At 40.2% G+C, this 15,806-nt stretch overlaps 1 protein-coding gene across 2 annotated transcripts in view; it reads left to right on the top strand.

Annotated features, from left to right (window-relative positions):
- Positions 1 to 15,806, top strand: part of PDE8A (phosphodiesterase 8A) — a 137,797-nt gene that overhangs the window by 108,671 nt on the left and 13,320 nt on the right. For both annotated transcript variants that reach the window (XM_059482152.1, XM_059482151.1), the window contains exons 3-14: positions 264 to 454; positions 1,588 to 1,644; positions 3,063 to 3,120; positions 4,498 to 4,586; positions 4,819 to 4,897; positions 6,521 to 6,658; positions 10,689 to 10,777; positions 11,350 to 11,401; positions 11,502 to 11,544; positions 12,456 to 12,533; positions 13,482 to 13,552; positions 14,068 to 14,232. In XM_059482152.1, the coding sequence (XP_059338135.1) occupies positions 264 to 454; positions 1,588 to 1,644; positions 3,063 to 3,120; positions 4,498 to 4,586; positions 4,819 to 4,897; positions 6,521 to 6,658; positions 10,689 to 10,777; positions 11,350 to 11,401; positions 11,502 to 11,544; positions 12,456 to 12,533; positions 13,482 to 13,552; positions 14,068 to 14,232 (1,110 nt within the window). The remainder of the gene's footprint in view (positions 1 to 263; positions 455 to 1,587; positions 1,645 to 3,062; positions 3,121 to 4,497; positions 4,587 to 4,818; positions 4,898 to 6,520; positions 6,659 to 10,688; positions 10,778 to 11,349; positions 11,402 to 11,501; positions 11,545 to 12,455; positions 12,534 to 13,481; positions 13,553 to 14,067; positions 14,233 to 15,806) is intronic.

Genomic DNA, 15,806 nt, shown 5'->3' with positions numbered 1-15,806 from the left:
TCTCTCTGTAGATAATGACAAGAGAGGCAGTTCCAAAACTTGTTCTTCCCATGTGGATATGCCATGGCTTGGGCAGACTGTTGCACCCACTTGAAACACCTCTGTATACAGACAACTATAAAAAAATCAGTGGTCTGTAGAAAGCAATTCTCTTAAAAACAATGGATTAAGCCTCAAAAGTGGCTTTAAAAGCCATATTGAGAAGAGGAAAAGGTCACAGAATCCCCTGTAAGTGTGAGGCTTGTTTGTGATGCCCCACCCAGGTACTTTTGGTGTTTGCTGAGGAGGACGAGCAGAGCAGCGGGTTCCGCTGGGCGTGTGACAAGGCTGGATTCCGCTGCAACCTTGCCAGGACACCCCAGTCTGCACTGGAATGTTTTCTAGATAAGCACCATGACATTATCATCATTGACCATAGGCATTCCAGATACTTTGATGCAGAAGCATTGTGCAGGTAAGCACCGTTTCAGTGTAATTAATGCTTAACAGTATAGTTAACACAGCATCAGGATTTTTGCTTTTATATGATGTTTTTATAAACTCTATAGAGCAGTGATTTTTTTTTTTTTTTGTTTTAGACAGGTGTGCACTGGCAGCATCAAATATTGTTACTTCAGTGTTTTACATCTGATAGCAGCAGCATTTTTGGTTGTGTCCTAGGGTCTCTGAAGCTCCATCTGGCTTGGAGCCACAGTGTACAAGTTTGTTGCCATAGTGAACTGTTGGGTATTTTTTTGTTTTCTTTTGTTATTTCAGGTTTTTTTTTTTTCCCAAATACCTGGTTCCTTGTTTTCACACTAAATAAACTGCGAAGATAGCACAAAGCACCTAAATTAATTAATTAACTTCATTAACGTTCTAATTTTTTTGGAATGTCACTTCCTGTTGAATAACTCCCAGTGCTAGCCGGCAATGTTTGGCGTGCACATTTCCATACCTACAACATGTGAAAGTACGTTATGAAGAGCAAAATTGCAAACATATTCCAAAAATAACTTTAGAAACTGCTGTGAAGTGTGAAAAAAAGGAGGGAAGGATTTGAGTGTCTCTCCACAGGGCCTGGGCAGGCAGCAGTGCCTTGCTCCAGAGGCTTCACAGTGAAATCACCCTGGGAACGTGTCCAGAGTGAGCAAGGCTGTGGGGTGGGTGCCAGGGTCACACTGTGTGCCCTGGGGACTCTGCTGGGCCGAGACAAGTGGGTGAGATCTTTGTCAGGCCAAGACTAGGTAGCAGTGCTGTTCCCTATATTCCATTTTTACCAATCTGCCCCAGAATTCAGTGAAATGCACCTTAAATGAGTGAGGCCAAGCCCTTCAAACAAGTCCATTAAATGCTGTTTCAGTGAGGATATTTTTTGCTATTCCCCCACTGGGAGTACTTGAGTTGTAGATTAATCTATGTTCATGGAGTCTCAGATATCATTTATTCTCCTTTCTTAGCAGCAGGCTCAGGATTTGACATTTGTTTTGTTGTTAAATGATTTTAAAAAGATATTTTAAGAAAAGTGCTGTCTGAAGGTTCTATAAAGTCATGTTTTTTGAAATGTGAACTTAAAAAGAATTTAAATGGTTTGTTTTTTATTTAAAGGTCTATCAGAACAACAAAAGCCTCAGAAAACACAGTCATTATTTGTGTAGTACAAAGGTAAATACTCATCTCTTTCCTTTCCCCTGTGATCAAAACTGTGAATCTAACCATTGTAAAAGTTAACCTGAAAAACATTAACATTAAAAAACCTGAATTAGATCTTCCTACTGTGCTAATAATAATGTGCTGTACCATAGTTTTTACTATACTTGACCATAGGATTGGGACAGAAATTGTTTTTTTTAATTTCTAGGTTTTTAACTCAAGAATCTCACTTAGAGTTTTGTTTTGGGTTCCTCCTCACACTACCCCCATCACTGCAGGCTTTCAGAGCATGTTTCAAACAACTTATGCACATCCTGTGCAAAACTGTCTTGCAGATCTGTGTTTTGAACCTTTCTTAATCTGCCTTTCAATATGAATAATCTCAATATTTCAATATTCTTTCAATATGAAAACCAGAGATCTGCTGAGTGTGAAAAGTGACATTGAACAATTTGATCAGTACAAAGTGTTATATGACCACAGCAGTTTTTAAAAGCAAAAGAGATTATGACATCTCAGTAAAGTACTGCATATGCTATTTCCTTCCCTCTCCTTTGAAATCATTACCTGTAAAATAATGTGAAAGTAAAAAATAAAGAAATTCTGTGTATTTAATGAAATTAAATAAGTGGAAGATAATTTCCTCCAAGTATAATTTGGAATGGCCATTTTTCAGAACATATTAATTCTGACAAACAGTTCTGAGGTGTTGAAATTTACCATTAAAAACACACTACCGTCTCTACCAAAAAGAGTCCCTAATTAAACATTTCAGGATCCAAAACTTCCTGCATAAATCAAAGCTATTGTGCCATGTGCTAAACATGACCAGCTTCAATCTGCTTATTGGCAGACCCTTCCCATAATGGCTTTTCTTCCTGATTCCAGCCATACGTTCATGTATGTTGAAGGCTCTTTTAACAGTTATAGCCAGAGTATTCAGATACTTAATTTGGGAATGTGTCCCAAATGTGAATTACTAGAAGGCAGTGGGTAGGCAACACCCGAAAATCCGTCTTCATTCAGGCACCTTGAGTTGCCCATCTAAGATTTGGTACATTCAGATAACAAGTAATTTCTTAAATCCTTGGCTGTGCAGACTTTCAGGTGCTGACTAATGCCAGCATAAACAACAAGGATCCAGTACAGAAAAAGTCCAATTATCTAGCTCAATAATTGGTTTCCTTGAAGCATTAGTTTTTTTGATGTAAGCAGCTCATTACATGCACGAAGGAAAATAACATTCTGGCTTATCCATGCCAAAGATGAAAGCTTATAAAAAATACAAAAATATGTTTTATTCCTATATCTTGTAAGGATCTAGCAGCATTAGCCTCAGTGTGGCATCTGGGGTACAAGTAGATGAATGGATTGTGAAATTTGGTGTGAGTTAATTACAGAATCTCTGATTTATCCTCCTTGTTTCAAAGGCACCCTGATCGTGAGGAGTCATCCATCTTGCCCCTGATCTCTGCTGGCTTCACAAGGGTATGTGCTGTGCTCGGCTGCCTTGCTCTGGCATTTCAACATTGCCATGCAAGAAGCTCTCCAGAAGTTTGGCTGCCAGTCACCATTTGTGTCAGTGATCCAACCTGTAGATTTTTTTGTGCTGCTCATTCTTCTGTGTCCCAATTCTGAGCGTTGACATGACACTCTTGGGGATGTAAGGAGTGGGACTGAGACTCCTCTACTTCAAGCATTAATTTCAGATTAAATACATGATCCTTTCCGTGAAAAGTTGACATTGACAAATTGATTAGTGGCAGAGTCAGAGAGCAGCTTGCAGTGAACAACAGAATGTGCTGTGGGAAATCTCTTGTGTCAAATGCCAATTCCCATTGTACACAGGCTTCACACACTGTCAAATGCTATTAGCTATTGTTTGGAGGCACCTGAGAAGCATTGCCTTGAATCTGTTCCTTGGCAACTGTTCCAGCTGAGCAGGAAAGGTGCTAATTAGTGCATCAGTTAAATGGGCACCTTATTGCCTTCAGCTGACACTAGAACAAGGTTGGGCCTGATTCACAGCACAATTCCAAATATTTGGTTGCGTGCTCTCCAGATTTTTGCTGTTCCATCACGTTCCATTTGCACCCATCTGCTTATTCCTAGTATGGGCCTGATCCAGGAAATGCTACAGCCTGAAGATAATGGCATTTATATGAACAGAGTCATTCCAGAGGGCACATAAGTAATTCAGCACAGGTTCTGAATTATTTATGGCTCAGAGCCTTGGAAATGGGGCTAATGGCAAAGCATAGAAAATTTTGTTTAGCAGCTTAGATTGTGGTGGCTTACCTGTGATAATCAGTTGTCCTGCCCAAAATATCCATGTCTGTGGGAGTTTAGTGTGGACAAAAATTTAACATTCAGGCTCATACCTGGTAAATATGAAATGGTTTTTAAAAAGTGAAAATACTGAGATCATTGCGATAAAAAACCCAAGGTCAATAAAGGTGTATTTCACAGAAAATTTTATTGTCATCTGTATAGACAATTTGGTATATTAGCAGTTGGAAACTCATAATAATTTCAAATTTCAAATTTTAACATTTCATTATTATTTTAAGAAAGCTAAAAGTAGATTTAAAAAAAATTACAATGATCTTGCCGACAATCAGAGAGAATAAACAGGACGGTTGAACCTCATTGCCATGAGGATCTGTCACCTTTCAAAATGCAGTAACTTGAAAAGTTTTGCTAGTACCAAAAAATAATCTTCTCCCATTGCTCATGTCCCAGCATGTTCATTTTTGGCAAATCTACTTCTTTTCTGGTTCTTTAGCAAGCAAAAGAAATTAGAGCTTCAAATCCTTGCAGACAGGAATGTGTATTAATGAAATATTTCTAACCTTTTATTTGCAGAGATATGTAGAAAATTCTAGTAGAATGGCCTGTTACAATGAGTTGATTCAGCTGGAATTTGGACAGGTGCAGGCACAATTCAAACTAAGGTAATTTTACCAAAATTATTATCAACAAAGAATTTTCAATTTTGCCAGATCTTTAATAGAGTATTTATTTTGATCTGCAATAGTTAATTATAGAATGTCAGTTACTTGAAGAAAATACATTAATTGTTAGACTGCAACATTATTCAGTATGGAGTTATAATACTTTATTTTCATATATAAGAAGAATAAAGTGGATAAAATTTTTTGGATGCCTTTTTCTTTTTTTCTCCAGGGCATGTAATTCATTATTTACAGCATTAGAGAAAAGTCAAGAAGCCATTGAGATCACAAGTGAAGACCATGTAATACAGGTTTGTTCCAGTCATAACTACAGAAAATTCCTCTGTGTTTTATTTTGTCTATGATTACACTTACTCTTTCTTACAGCACAAGAATCTAATCTAACTTAATGGTTCTAAAAGATTGAAGTGATTTTGGCTGTAGAGTAGAATTTTCTCCATTTTAAGTGTCTGGCATAAATCAAATAAATTCCAATGGAGATTGTTGTTTCTGAATGAATAAGAATTTTCTCTCTTGTTTCTATTTTTTGTATTGATTCCTTATCTCTATTATTCATTGCTTCTCTGTATCAAGAATGAATGCAGCTACTGGCTTATGTGCACTCTTTTCCAAAAATATTTAATGTTAGTTTGATGCTCTTTAAAATCTAATGGATGTTCTATTCAAATAATTGTACTTTATTTTTTTCTAAAATTTGATACTGTTTGATGTATCAGAATTTTTGGGCCAACTGTTTTTGAATGTAATCCTCCCTTAGAAATTTCTTCAAACAGGGAAAAGAAATTGTGCTTAGTTTTGCAGTTCTGAAAACCACCATCTTTTTAAAGGAGTTAGTTCCATCCCTAGCCATGAAGCAGTGACAAGTGATTTTATTATCAGTAAAGTGCTTGAGTCTAAGCCCCTGGGAATTATAACATGCATACGAATTGTGCCTTCTTGAGCCAAATCTTGACAATGGCAACTTCATTGAAGGATGTGCCTCCTTCATCCTTTTTACAAAAATAACAGGACACATCCTGAAGTTGTTTTAAATACATTTTTTTGCAGACCAAACTTCGTCCCTCTGCTGACAGCCCCAGGGTTTGAGAGAAGTGACACTTGCAGGAGTCCTGGGGCTCCAGCAGGCACAGGGAGGGGAAGGAAGGGATCCTTTGGGATGGAGCTTTTAGAGGAGAACCATTAGATGTAGAGTGTCTCCTTTTCCTTTCTCTCACATTGAAATATTGTAAGTTGTAAGTTTAATATTGTAAAATATTGTAAGGCTTTCAGATGCTGCTGTGCCAGGACTGTGCTTGTAACTCAGCACTGAGAGGCCAGGAAGGGGTGGGCTCTGGGTACCAGTGTTCAGCTTTGTTGTCAAGGGCCAAAAACTGCAGTGAAATGCAACATTCACTTCAGTGAGAAACCTGCTTCATTAAATCCCACTGCTTCCACTCTGCTTGGCTGGGCCTGGCATGGACAGGGGGACAGGGATGGCTGGCCCTGACACAGAATAAGACGATGAATTTGCCAATAGATATGGATAATATTCCTATGGTATTCCAACATCCAGTTGGTGATTTTTAGGAACACTGAGGCAGACTTGAGGTTTATTGGTTTGGGAACTGAAAGAGCCAGTTTTTCAGGATTTATGTTGTCTGTCTAAACTCTGTGGATATGTGATACTCAGCTGTTTGTGTAATTTCCCTCTCTTTGCTGACATGCACACACTCTGCACAACTGTTCTAGTATGGAAATTCCTGGTTTGCTTCACAAAGAAAAAGTGTGAGCATCTCTCTCAGGAACAGTACCTGCAGACATTTATTTCAGGCTGGGAAAGAGAGCTCCTGGTTAAGCAAGCAAAAGAAGGGATTCTCTTGTGTTTTAAGTATTCTGTTGAATGGGTATTTGTTTTTGTTTTTTTTATCTCACAGTACGTCAATCCTGCTTTTGAAACAATGATGGGCTATCAAATAGGTGAACTAATAGAAAAGGAATTAACAGAAGTGCCTATAAATGAAAAAAAAGCTGATTTCCTAGATACTATTAATTCCTGCATAAAGATAGGAAAGGTGAGTAATGGAATTGAATTACTTTTATTTGCTATCTGTATAAGTTATTGTAGTCCAGCAGTGAAATGCATTGTGACTTGCAGCTTCACAGACACACAGCATTTGCAACTTAAAACAAGAACAGGAAGTAAAAAATTTCTCATTTTTAAGGGCTTCTTTCTCTTTTCTTGCTTGGTAGAGATACTTGTTTTACAAAAATAAGTGACTTGCTGCGTTTCTTTATAATTTATGCTGTTCATAGCAAATGGTGTGGGAGTACCGAAAAAAAATGAGATGGATGCACATGTTATCTGGTGCTATGTAAATGAGAAAAGTACCATATTGAAGAATTTCACCACGAAATGTGGAAGCTGATTTGCAAGTTCAGAATGTAAAAATACCAAGGAGACATTTGCAATATCACTTGGAAGTGACTGGCAGTGCCAGCTGCCAGTCTGTTTAATTCCCTAATGGCATGGGAGCTGTCTAATGGATTTCCATTAGAAGGGTTCACTGCTCAGAGATGAGCTGGTTCCCGATGTCATGGAACATGACAGAGTGCCTTGTAGGAGCAGGTGGTGGAGGCTGCACAGAGGGGTTTGGGAAGGGCTGTGTTGGACGATGCTCCATGGCCCAGGGTCAGGGGCACCGTGCTGGGGGGCAGCACAGCATTGGCACAGGGCAGGGGGTGCCCAAGGGAGTCAGAAGCTCTGGATCTAAAAGCACAAATGCACAGCTGTGGTGAGTCCTGCTCTGGGGGTCAGGGTGCTGGCACAGCCCCAGTGGCAAACGCTGGGTGCAGATTCCAGGCGCATTTCAAGGAGATTGTGTCGCTCATCTCCACCAGTGTTGGCCTGTCGGAAGAGGTCCCAGACAGTAATTTGGATTGTGGTGCTTCACCCTTCTGTTGCTTGACTGAAGTTTTTTTCTGGAAATGTGTGCAGTACAAAACTGATGTTAGGAGGGAGTATTTATTAAGTTATAATACAAATGCATTAGATGTGTCAGGCTTTAAATCCACACCATCAATTCTCAAGATATAAAGTGATAAAATTTTTTAATATTTTAGTGAGCTGATAATAATGGAAATATATTTTACTCTATGAGTGATAGAAATCTAAATCTAATTTATCTCCTTCCTTGTACTAATTTTACTCCTGACTGTGTGGCTTTAACCGTGAGGGCTAATGAAATGCTGCCTACTTAAACCTGTCTGTCTGAACAGCCTAAGCTGTTTTAGGTGGATATATTCTGTTTGCAGGTGTTCTGTGCTTCCCTCTGGAACATTTTATAATCTGTACAACCTTAAATTTATATGTTAATATAAAAATTAATTGCCAATTACATTATTACAGGAATCATTTGCAGGTAGAGGTTAACTGTGAGGAACAACCTTTGAAATACTTGAAGTTTTGAAATCATTTGTGTCAAGATATTACAGCATTTTCAGAGGTGCCTGAGTTACCTGGAACATTCTGACATGGTTTGTGTGTAGTTTTCAGACTTGGGATTTCTTTATATCCTAAATTTAGAAGACTGCTTCTCACTACAATAGGCCATATTTTGGCTACAGCAAAGTAGATTAGTGTAGGTTACATCACATCAAAAAAGGAAACTGTTTGCTGCTGTGATAATCTCCTGTCAACAGGTTTGACTTTTGTTTTGAACAAATATGGTGCTATTCTAACCGAGTAATAAAAATAATAAGAAAGCAAGTGTTTTTATATTTAGAAAAATCTAAGCTGCATGAAATTTATCTTTAAATGGAATTTAGGAAGATGGACTCTTGCAGCATTTCACCTCTTGTGCTGACAAGCATAGTGTTGGGAGCAAGTTCAGTATGATAAAACAGAAGTTCATAGATGTTAAAGTCAAAACTTGGAAATTGGAAAGTACATAGGGATTCTTGGATCAGGATGTTGTTTCTCTTAGCAAAAAACATAACTCTGAAAGTTAGTTTTTTGTTACTTCAGCTGTCTGTAATTTGCCAGAAGCCAATGTTATTGAAGTGTTCATCCATCCATGCTTGAGGAGTTAAAAAAAGAGTTGTGCTCTTCTTAATTCTTCTGTTTCATGATTCAAATTGCATCCATTAAGATGAAATGTGCAATTCTGACTAGAATTCCTGGTGCCCTCTGCTCTCTGCAGTCTGCTTTAGTTTTGCTTTTCTGCAGTGAGATGAACACCTACTGATGAAGCAAACAAGCCATACAATTCCTCTCCCCCTTTGGGAACTGTTGGCAAGGTCTTTGCAGAGGGGGTGGGAGGGCAATCCCACTGTGATAAAGCTCTGTGGCAGCACCTTCCCAGCTCAGCCTGCAGTTCTGTGGGACTGTGTCCATGGTGTTTGATAAAGGTTTGTGGCAGCACCTTCCCAGCTCAGCCTGCAGTTCTGTGGGACTGTGTCCATGGTGTTTGATAAAGGTTTGTGGCAGCACCTTCCCAGCTCAGCCTGCAGTTCTGTGGGACTGTGTCCATGGTGTTTGATAAAGCTCTGTGGCAGCACCTTCCCAGCTCAGCCTGCCATTCTGTGGGACTGTGTCCATGGTGTTTATTTTGGTTTGCTCTGTTTTCTGCATGCATTTGCTGAACTTTGCTGTGTGGTGCAGGAAGCCCCAGTGTAAAAGGGAGGCTGAGCTGGGGGGTTCCTCACTGTGGATAGAGGTAGAGGTGTGCCTTGCCTTCCTCGTGGAGTTTGGGAGCTCAGCTCTGATGCGCTCCGTCAGGAATGGCACTCTGGGGTTTGCTCTTTGCTCTGGTTTGATCCCAGCATCCCCACAGCAGGAGCTGCTCATGGAGCTTGTGTGGCTCCAGTGCAGACACAACCATGGGCCTGAGTGACAGCACATCTTGGGAATAGCTCTTCTCTGCTGGATTGCTTACAGAGGCTCTGGGAGGGAGCATATGGTGTTCTTAAAATATGTTTAAGTGACATCCCTGGGAGAACTTCACCTACCAGCAGGAGTTTGGCTTGGACCTCCTGCTTCTCAGAATTGCACTGACCTTTTCCCTCACACATTTCCTGCCACAGTTTCACAGGTTTTAGAAATTCACAAGTTAAAAAATCGATCTGTTGCCTAAGAAGAGCACATTAGTGAATAACCTGCCTTGAAAAGGATATGCTTTCAATGAGGGAATTATCCAATCTGTAGTTTATGACTTCACCCCTTTGTGCACATCCTGGGTTTATTACCTGGGTTAGAGATCAATTACTCATCTCTACCTCATCCTGGTTGTCAGGAAACTATTGATGTGCATACTTTTAATTATGAGAGCATTGAATTTTGTGGTGCTTGCTTTATCTTCATTTATATTCCTCAAGCAGCTCACGGAAGGCATTATGCTCACTACACAGTTTGTTATTCACAGTTCTCTTCTCTGACAGATCCTCAGAAAAGCCTTTAATGTTTTTTTTTTTTTTTTCTGTACAGCCTGTCACCATGCAGTTCTCTGTGGGCTGGAGTCTTTATTTGCTGGCTCCATCCACATAAATGTAAAACTATTCTCTCTGTACCTGTGTTCTGGCCAGCTTGACTGAGAAATCTGTCAGTCTCACATAAATAAATACATATTGTGTGCCTCACGAGGGTGTTTTCACATACATAAGATCTGATCTAGTTTGTTGAGCTCAACTGAAGTACAGCAATTGGCCTGAGCAGTTTGTGTTAAGTGAACATAGAAGATGGACTTAATTATTCATTAATCACTTGGTATTTAGTAAATGCCCGGCTCAAAATATGCATCTGTAAAAGAAGACCACCAGCAGCTATTCTAGGATGGGGAAGAGAATGCAGCTAATTCCCACAGCTCCTGAGTTCAGCTGTTTCCATCTCAGCATTCCCAGGCTGCTCCTCTGGAAATTGTCCTGCATTGGCAGCAGCACAGTCACCTGCAGGTTACTTGCAGGGGAGAAATGTGAGGGTTTGAGCATAGTTTAACCAGCCCTGCCTGGTTTTGTATTGTGAGGCAGCTTTCAGTGAAAGAAGGTATGGAGCTACAGCTTCTCTTCATGCTTGATCTGAACTTTCTTCCACTTGAATTGTTTTTTCAGGAATGGCAAGGAATGTACTATGCGAAAAAGAAAAATGGAGATAGCATACAACAAAATGTGAAGATACTGCCTGTCATTGGACAGGGAGGGTAAGTGTGAAAGCTGAAGTCGTGATTTGTGTCTGAATGAAGGCTCAGTTTAGAGTTCAGTTGCCTCTGGCAGATATTGGATTATCCTGCTGCTGAGTATAATGGAAGCTTATGCAAGGAGGGGTGCCTCAGACCTCTGTGCTTAATTCCTTGGGGCAAAATCAACTTTATATGTTGTGTGCAGGGAAAGTGAAATTCTAATTCTCCCCCAAATGGAGCCAAAGATGCTCAGTTGTGACTCTGACTCTTCTAATCCTCCCTGAAGTGCAAGTGCACCCTCTGGTCTTTCTGTGCTTGGTGTTGGTGTCACCAGGGCCTACCTCCTGTGTCACTGAGCCCCTGTACTGTGTCCTGCTGTGCTCACTCCTCTGTGCCCCTTCCATGGCTCTCACCAAGGATTGTGATGGGATGAGGTCACTGTGGGCTTTGATCATGGGCAAGATTCAAGCATGTCCAGACTTTTATCCAACTTCCACCTGGTCCCTAAATCGAGCCTTTGGAGCACCCAAGTGTCAGCACTGAATTAGAGCTGAGGTTTGGATGGGAATTAACTCGCTGTTTTTTGCCTGCAGAAAGATTAGACACTATGTGTCAATTAGTAGACTGTGCAATGACAACAATAAGGTAAGTGAAAACAGTGCCATGCTCACTTTAGTTTGAGTCCTAAGTATAACAAAATAATGGCAGAGTTCTGACTAACTGGATTTCTCATACTGAATTGTAGGTGGAGAAGACATGTGAATGTATTCAGGCTGAATCTCAGACAGGTAAGAAATGTCTCTTGTGTCCCAAGAACTGGAGAACATACCTGTGGGGAGAATAAAGGCCATTTTAGTGATTTGACTGAAAAAACAGTTTCACAGAACAGTCCTGTTTACGTAGTGATATAAGCTGGAATCCAACTCAAAAGGCAGGAAAGTAAATACAAGACAACCTCTACGTGTCTCACTTTAGAGGTGACACAAAGCAGCCCACCTTTGAAAATGCTGTCACAGGGCTCCAAGTTGGTGTCCTGGTGTTGCTGGATTCAGTGCCATAATTCAGCTGTGGGTGGTGGATCCCTGTGATGGAATTAGAAATGAGAAGGATGCCTCATGTCATGCTGTTGCTGTGGCTGCTCTGTAGCACATGGCACCTGTGTCTGCATTGCCTTGAGCTGCATGTGGGTGGGAATGAGGATGACCAGCGCTGTCATTCACCCTCATCCCACATACCAGCACTTCAGTTAGGACATCCTTGGCATCCCTGCTGTTGTTAACTGTAGTCTCAGCACAGGCTGAACCTTGGAGTCCCTAAGGAAGCTGGGATTCACTGCCGCCCTTGCTGGCCTGTGCTCTGCTGGGGCCAACCTGGTGGCAGTGGTTACTTGTGTGAGCTCAGGTGTGCTGCACGAGCTGTGTTCACAACTGCAGTTGTGTCACAGTGGTGAGAGAGGAGCTCTTCTCTCCACAGTTTGCTACTGCACAGACATTTAGGCATGTTCTGCCTGAGAGCTTGGCTGGGCTCAGGTCAGTGTGATAGGGCAAGAGCTTTAAAAGGCACTTTGATCAGCTCTCATCTGCTGAAGCATTGAGGTCAGTGTCACTCAGCTGCTGCCAGGCTTTTCTGAGCTCCAGTTCCTTTAACATGCATCTTAGGCAAAACTTTGTGTCATTATGCAATATCATTTTCTTCGCAGATACTCAGACTTGCAGACACAAAGACATGAGGAAAGGATCCCTGGATGTCAGATCCACAACATCTCGTGGGAGTGATGGTATGTGAAACAGCTCATCCTGTTGGGTCTGGCTGAGTTGGAGTTGTCATGCAAACCCAATACACAAATTATTGCCTTTCTTACCTCTTCCCTTGATAGAGATATGAAGACATTTTTTTCTTAATTTTGTTTTCTTTCACTGTGTTGTATTTTTGCTCTGTTAGATCACCCCAAACTTGATAGATGAGTCACATACTCAAAACTGTTGCTGACACTTAGATGCTTTTGTTAAATCATCTCTCATCACAGTCTAGGCAGCAAACACTAGTGAAGCATGTCTGTGCCAGTGAGAATACAGTCATGTTCCAGTACAGCAAAAATAGCATTGACTCTTCTTCTTAAGAACTGCTCAGCACAATAAGTAATAGAGATGTCTGCATTTCATAGGTAGCACAATATCTAGAAAAATCTCATCTTGGCCTTTTCTTTGCAGAACCAAAATTGCTAACCAGTATAAAACATTTGTTTTTACATTTCCAATGTAATAGGCCAAAACCTCTGCTGTTTTTATTTGGCATAGGTACCCACTTCAAAAGAGCTTCAGTGATTTCCCTCAGCTTGGAAGCTGACTCATTAGGACTTGTCCTATTGCATCAGGCAGCAAGAGTAGATACATCCTGTAATAATCTGAATTCAGTAGTTACCTACCTGTGCCTGCCAGTTTATACACCCACATCTGTCTAGTCCTTTAACTGAGTTTATAACTGAATATTTAAAATAATAAAGCAAAGCCATGATTTTGCCAGGCTGTTACAGCCACTCACCTCTAATCAGGGACATCAGTGGTTCAGCCAGCGCCTCTTTGCAGTTGTGCATTCTGCAGTAGATTGCCTCTGAAAGGCTCAGCAGGGTAAGCAGTGCAGGAAGGGCCTCAGGAGTTCCTGGCTGATCCTGCCATGAGCCTTGTCTGTGCAGTCAGGGTACAAATTCTGCTCTGTTTTGCCACAGGCAGCTCCCAGCGGCGCCGCTCCTCCATGGCCAGGGTCCATTCCATGACTATCGAGGCTCCCATCACCAAGGTAATGTCACAGCTCTGCTCTGCTGCACCACCCTCCCACGGCTGTGGCTCACAAAATGCAGATACTCTGAACGAAAATCCCCCAGACCTGCTTGGTAGAGTGTCATCCATGGAGTCAGCCTTCACACGATCCTGTTTAAGAAGGAGGGACTGGAGTTCCTCCTTCTTACGTTAAACTTATTGTCAACTGCTTTCTGAAACCATTCAAAGATTTGTCAAAAACCAGCTCTTTAACAAAGGGAGAAAGTTACATTAAATCCATTCAGAGACATTTTGAGGCTGTGCCTAGGAGGGGAAAGTCATTAATAAGATCGCTGTCCTTAAGGCCAATATCTTATTTTCAGAGTCAGTAGCAAACATCAGCGTTTCAGTAACATCCCTTTCATTTTGGTTTTCCCCCGTGCAGATTAAGGTTTTATGTCTTGTTATTTTCCTGAGGTTTTCATAGTAATTAATGAGTCTCTCTGTTTTTTAAATATCACTTCAAAGTTCACAATATTTCTGATGCTACATTAGGTAATAAACATCATTAATGCTGCACAAGAGAGCAGTCCCTTGCCAGTTGCAGAAGCTTTAGACCGAGCTTTGGAGATTTTAAGAACCACTGAATTGTACTCTCCACAACTGGGGACAAAAGATGAAGATCCACACACAAGTGACCTTGTTGGAGGGTTAATGACAGTAAGTATTTACTGCCACAAACAGCTCTTGATTAATGTTCACTGCCTGATTTTCCCAGTTACTTGGTCTTTATCATCTGCCATGTGCTCTGCTTCTACAACACCAAATTTTCAGGAAAAACTGCACATATCTTTTTGTGGACTTTCTCCCCCTACTTGAATAATGTAGCTCTGAAAATAGGAAGAAAATTGACCAGCCCCTTTAAAACATTAGTTTAGCTAAAAATAGAAAGTAAAACCAAATTTTTTTTCAATGTGATTCGTTTGAGTAAGGTATAGATGGAGAGGAAGAAAGAAAGAGGACCAGATATTTTAAAAAATTTATTAATGAGGATTAGAATGACATGGTTTTGGGGGGCTTTTCAATCTACCAAAGACTGTTTTCAAAAGAATGCAAAATACATATTTTTGTTGCTGTTTCTTGGATTATATTTGTACCTGTAGCATAGTATCCAAAGTTGAACAAAGGGCACATAGTGAAGCAAGAACTGAACCCAAACCTTCAGAACCTGGAGTCTGACCCCTGTGGTGGTGACAGATGAGTTTAGATGAATGTTACCTGTGCCCTAAGGATATGTGCTCTCATCAGTCTGTAGGTTACATGTGAAAGGCCACGTCAGGACAAAAATTTACAGTGTGTTGGATGAAAAAAGGCTCACAAAATGTAAGCTTTTCAGAGATGTCTCTGGGCTATTATAATTTCATGTTGGAACTATCAGGACATCTTTTCAGTATCTATCTTCAAATAGTTTATGTGTATTTTTACTTTTAAAAATACCACAGTAAATACCTCATCAGGAGAAACATGTTGGAGACTCCAAGAATTCCAGGAGAAGACCTAAATGGTTCATACTGGGTTGTATTTACTAACTGAGTAGACAAAATTTGTTGTTACCTCAACTACAAAAATATAGGAAGAACATTGATACATATAATCATTAGTCTTGAAGTGAATCTTTTCTCTTGAAGTGAATCTTTTCTCCTGCTGAATAAATAAGAGTCCATAAACTCGACTGGTTTCTTCTTTTTGTGGATTGTTGTATTTGGTCCATGAAGATAACAATATTGCAAAATATAAAATCTTTACTAAAAATTAGCCTAAGGCTTTTTTATGGAGCAATAAGAAAAGCTGAGAAAATTAATTTCAGAGCATATGGCATGGTATGACTTTTAAAGTTATTGGAGAGAAACATTTTTCCGTCAAAGAGCCTGCTGAAAACAAATTATATTGTTCCATTTGAGTTCAGAAGTTACATCTGAGAAGGAAACAAGTAATATGTTATTGGATTTGAACTCTCAAGCAGGAAGGGCATTTGGAGTTTAAAGATAGATTTACCAGATACAATTACACCTGCTATTTCAACTCTTAAAAAGTAGTCTTTGATTCTAAATGATAGGCAGCATCTGGTGACCTAAATATTTGTGTCATAGCAGTTCTATTGAACAGCCACTGTTCCCTTTCCTTTTAAATCACAAAACTCCAGACTCACTTACTTACAAATGTGAAAATAAGAATTAGATATAACAGCTCTTTTAAGAGTGGATATTCCACGTCAGATACAGGATCCATTTACT

Source organism: Ammospiza nelsoni, chromosome 14, assembly GCF_027579445.1.
Source record: "Ammospiza nelsoni isolate bAmmNel1 chromosome 14, bAmmNel1.pri, whole genome shotgun sequence".
NCBI classification, from domain to species: domain Eukaryota; kingdom Metazoa; phylum Chordata; class Aves; order Passeriformes; family Passerellidae; genus Ammospiza; species Ammospiza nelsoni.
This window is presented reverse-complemented; position numbering and strand designations above follow the sequence as displayed.